The following is a 5,481-nucleotide window of genomic DNA, read 5'->3' as shown; positions in this document are numbered from 1 at the left end:
ACATTTATACGACAGGCTTCTTTCAATTTCCGTCTACCAAATCCATTCACAAGGCTTTGGTCGGCCCGAGGCTATAGTAGAAGACACTTGCCTAAGGTGCCACGCAGTGGGACTGAACCCGGAACCATGTGGTTGGTAAGCAAGCTACTTACCACACATACATATGGATTGTTGAACCTTTGTGTTTGCAGAGAAAGCACAAAGCGTATATGTTTCATTTGCAGGGACTTCTTACAGTGTAATTCTGAGTTTTATGATTTCGCTTATATAAGCGATTGAAGCACGCAAGCAGTGTGACAACTTATATAAGCAATAAGCAAAAGTATTCGTAAAAACGTCGCAATATTTGTCAATTGTGATTTGATTTGGAGACGGAAAAAAAACTTTAAAAAATGTGTCCCTAATTCATCTGCTCATTACTATGTAAAGAATACTCAATATTTTCGTATACATACATACATACATACATACATACATACATATATATATATATATATATATATATACGTGCGAAACAACGTTTTCGTTTTCATGTCTACTATGTATAAAAATCACAAGTAATTATGGAATGTGACTCTTTTTGATAACGTTTTAGTGGTCATGAATATTTTTTTAAAAATATGAACATCATTCTAGGTATAACAGATTGTGACAGCTTCGTATAGCTTTTTATTCCATTGTGATCGATAATTACCTTCATGAACTAATGCTTTAGAAAGATATAATCCTTTAAATGCTGGATATAAAGATTGTGTCAATTACCAAGAAAAGAGTTTCGTGTGTTCGTATTATAAATGTTTTTCTGTTTATTTCCGTGGAAATAGAAAGGAATTTCTGCAGAGCTACCTAACCATAACGCTTTTTAAAAAAATCACAAATCATATAATATCTATAGTCTATAGGGCAATGCACAGTTGAAAGGTTTGGAAAAATTCTAGCAACATTAAAACCAACATTTAAACTTCAGAGAGGATTGCACCCTATTATGTTTTGTTTTCTGTCCTTTGTATTTATGAATATAGATATCGTTCTTTATGTAATATATTGTCTCTTTAAAGTTTCTGTCTTTTACCACATCATTCTAATAAATGAGTAGCATACTAAAATGATTCCTCTTCAGAAAGTAATTGGATTGAATGCTTGCTAATGCTATTAACTTAGGTTTTACATGATAATTAGGATTTGTATTAATATGCTGAAATTGCATGTTAGATTTATTGTAAAGGTAACATTTACTAGCGCCTAATTCTAGAGTTATATCTAAGAAATTAATTATACATAGAATAGTATAAGCTGTGGTGTTTACAGAGTTAACTCTGAATATTTTGATAGAATTATTTCCAACAGCCTCTATTGTTCGACTGTCAATAGTTTGAAAATGAATAGTGCACCATAATGGTAAAAGCTGAATTCTGTGGAGTAGAATATCTTTTGAACTTAATCTTAGCTGTACAATTCTATTAATGCACTAATCTCACGACTATTGGCTACACTAAATGCTATGTTTAATCTCCATCCCAAACAAAGAATTTTCACAAAATAGCATGAATAGCTGGAAATTCACTATGATATAATTTAAATGACCAACTAGGGTAGAAAGGCAAGGGAGACAATCTAGAAATAAGTTGTTTTAATAATATTTCATATTCCAACAATCAATTTTGTATCCTATCTGTATTATCATTGAGGTACAACATAAATATTGTTAGGATTTGAATTTGAAAAGAGAAGCAAAATAGTTAATGATGTAGAAATAATACTCAAGAATGTCTTACCTCCTTTTTCACAGAGCTGAAGAACTGTGGTATCTTTGAATAGCAAAACATTGCTGAGGGCTGCTGTGGCACTGAAAAATTAAATTGATGATTTACTGATGTAATGAAAATCTGTCTATCATATAATAATAATAATAATAATAATAATAATAATAATAATAATAATAATAATAATAATGATAATTAAATACAATTGCCTAAAATTTGAAATAGGAAGAATTTGGACCATGTGAACAGTAAAGGTCAAACCTATAATAATTGGTGTGCTGGGATAAGTAAGCCAAAATATAGACAAGTAGCTGAGGAAGATTGAAATAGAAGGTCCTGTAGGGCTCTTGCAGAAAGTTTGTCTCTTACAGACAGCAAGAATTGAAAGACTGCTGAAAACTTGTGGATACCTAAGGCTATCCACATAATCCCTACCAGGAATAACACTAAGCCTGAGACAAACCAAAATAATAATAATAATAATAATAATAATAATAATAATAATAACTATTATTATTATTATGATTTCAGTTTTGGTACAAGGCCAGCAATTTGGTGGTGGAAGTCAATTACATCGACCCCAGTGCTCAACTGGTACTTAATTTATTGACCCCAAAAGGATGAAGAGTAAAGTTGACTTTGACTAGATTTTCTTTTATCACATACATGAACCTAGATTTTGGGAGATAGTACAAAGAGGAAACATACAATCAAATAAACAGAAAAAATCATAAAAAACAAAAACAAAAATCTATTTTGGATAAAGGGTCAAAATGAACAATGGCAGGAAAGATACATTAAAAACAGATAATGACTAACTACGCAGAACTATAAAATAACAAGAACAGATGCTAACATGAAGACAACTGTGGACCCCATTATACAACTTTAGATTATCCTCGCATGTCAAAAATCAAGAAATTCTTACTTAATATCCTTCTGACTTTACAAAATGATCACCCAGATTAATATTTAATGTATTAATGGATTCGGATTCTTTTCTTTACTAGAACACACACATTCAAAAACAGTTATGTAGATAGCAGCAAGCAGTCATTTGTCTCCTCAAGATACGTCAGGCATAGAACTCTCTGAGAACATTACCTAGCAACAGAGATACAGAAAATTCGATGTATAAAGGAAATGAATTTAAACATTGTCCGATGCTATTTCAAGACTGTTATAAATCGTCGACATTTTGCAGGTGTTCAATGAATCTCCACTAGAAATCAGATACATCTTGCACTGAATAAAAATAGATCAGAATCCCTCCCTGCCACACACACACACACATGCCAAATATTTATCAGCCATAGGAACAATACCAACACTAGGTTTATCCACCATTTCTTCATGGATGAAATAGAACTGAAAGCTGCAAATGGTCTCCAGTTTGAGAGTTCCTTTATTATTACGAAACAATATTGTGAGGACATTGAAATGTTCTTTGCACTAAAAATGTACAAGTGACAAAACAACGTGACAGATTGATCAGCTGAGCAAATGATTCGGAACTCCAGGCAGGGAAGGGAATTCTGGGATTGGACATTTCTCTTGTCTACAGATATTTAATGAAAATAATAATAATCATTACCACAAAATAAATCATCAGATTTTTTTTATCCAAAGAAGATAAAAGTTGTTAGCAACAAATAAAAACATAACAGATTTAAAATGTACTGGATAGAGATAACAGCAGCAATACTAAACAGTTCCTTTACATAATGCTTGTATTCGATATTGTACATATTTGCAAAAATATAGCAAAGTACTAAGTCAACAAAATATTTAAGTGACAAATAATGCAAGCATAGAATGATGTGCGTTATTTCTTTACTACCCACAAGGGGCTACACACAGAGGGGACAAACAAGGACAGACAAACGGATTAAGTCGATTATATCGACCCCAGTGTGTAAATGGTACTTATTTAATTGACCCCGAAAGGATGAAAGGCAAAGTTGACCTTGGTGGAATTTGAACTCAGAACGTAGCGGTAGACGAAATACCGCTAAGCTTTTCGCTTGGCGTACTAACGTTTCTGCCAGCTTGCATAGAATGATGTGTGTGTGTGTGAAAAGTGAATAAATGAGAAATATGAATGATTTGACAAAATCATTAAGAATGTTAATTACTAACTTCTTTAGTAATTAACACTGTCATATTAAAACATTTATAATGTCAGTTAGAGCATGATCTGTTGTGTTGCACTGAAATATAACAAAGATTCCATGGAACGCAGTATGAGATATCTGTTAAAAATGTGCCACACACTACACAAAAAGTCTATCAGTCAACTACTGTACATTCCTAGGAGAAAAAGAGGTTAATGCCATCTTAAGGCACTGGACATTTGCCCAGAAGCCCCATAGGCCTCGGGATCCAGGGCAAACTTATGTATGAAGGGGTGATGAAAAGTTCCTGACTTTGGGTAAAAGAAAATACAAAAGAATCAGTTAATTATGATTGTATTCAAGAAATTCAACAAATTCACACTTATTGTAGCAGTCCTTCAGTTTCATAAAAGGTTTTGGCCTTTCTCGATATCCTTAAAGGCAGGAACTTTTCAGCACCTGCTTGTATGCTGTAACTGTGTTAGTGGAGGTCCCCAAGAACATTATTTTTCCCAGTGGGGTGGGGTGGGGGGTTATATTGCAGTTGAGGTGGCCTTAAAGGTGGAAGTGGACTTTTGAGCATTAACAGACAAGAAGGCTGTTAATGCTGTCCACTCCCGATCTAATATATCTGCAGCATTAAAATGCAAGAAATTGGATTAATCTTAAAACAGTTGAAGTGTGAACATAAAGCAGCAGTGAAAACAGATATCGATCAATCATGATGACCAATACTTCCCACAAACAGGATATCAGATATATAAACAAAAAATAGTATATCTGGTCTGGATGAGTAAATTCATCTGATTGGAGTATCTGAATCAACAGCTTTCATTGATATATGTGCAAGTTATCACCATTAGGTATATGGACAGAAATAGTTACACTACTTGCTCTATAGATGACAAATGTGGTCTCCTGTGTGGTGTATTTTTTGAAACAATGGATTACATGGTAACAAGTTGTCTCATTCTAGTTCCCCCCAGAATATACTAAAAGACACAATAGCATAATGAAGCTGCTTTATGTAAACCTAAAGATAAATTTTCAGTGTGGTAAGTAGCTTGCTTACGAATCACATGGTTCCGGGTTCAATCCCACTGCTTGGCACCTTGGGCAAGTGTCTTCTACTATAGCCTCAGGCTGACCAAAGCCTTGTGAGTGGATTTGGTAGACAGAAACTGAAAGAAGCCCGTCGTATATATGTATATATATGTATGTGTGTGTATATGTTTGTGTGTCAGTGTTTGTGCCCCCAACATCGCTTGACAATCGATGCTGGTGTGTTTAGTCCCTGTAACTTAGCAGTTTGGCAAAAGAGGCCGATAGAATAAGTACTAGGCTTACAAAGAATAAGTCCTGGGGTCGATTTGCTCAACTAAAGGCAGTGCTCCAGCATGGCCACAGTCAAATGACTGAAACAAGTAAAAGAGTAAAAGCGATATGTAGTTATTAATGGTAGTAAAAAACGAATTAGCAAAATTATTGCTTATATACAAAGCTAGTGATATAAAATGATCAAAACCAGAAAGTAATTGAAGCAACCGGAAATAGCGAGAATTTTTTATGCTTTCTTCTTTATTTTATTTATTTAATTATGTTTT

At 33.6% G+C, this 5,481-nt stretch overlaps 1 protein-coding gene across 1 annotated transcript in view; it reads right to left on the bottom strand.

Annotated features, from left to right (window-relative positions):
- LOC106875197 (reelin) overlaps positions 1-5,481 on the bottom strand; it is a 200,233-nt gene that overhangs the window by 179,065 nt on the left and 15,687 nt on the right. The window contains exon 4 of the mRNA XM_014923240.2: positions 1,776-1,846. Within this exon, the coding sequence (XP_014778726.1) occupies positions 1,776-1,846 (71 nt within the window). The remainder of the gene's footprint in view (positions 1-1,775; positions 1,847-5,481) is intronic.

The sequence above is a fragment of the Octopus bimaculoides genome, chromosome 4 (genome assembly GCF_001194135.2).
Source record: "Octopus bimaculoides isolate UCB-OBI-ISO-001 chromosome 4, ASM119413v2, whole genome shotgun sequence".
NCBI classification, from domain to species: Eukaryota; Metazoa; Mollusca; class Cephalopoda; order Octopoda; family Octopodidae; genus Octopus; species Octopus bimaculoides.
The sequence above is the reverse complement of the archived record's forward strand: the minus strand, read 5'-3'. Positions and strand labels throughout refer to the sequence as shown.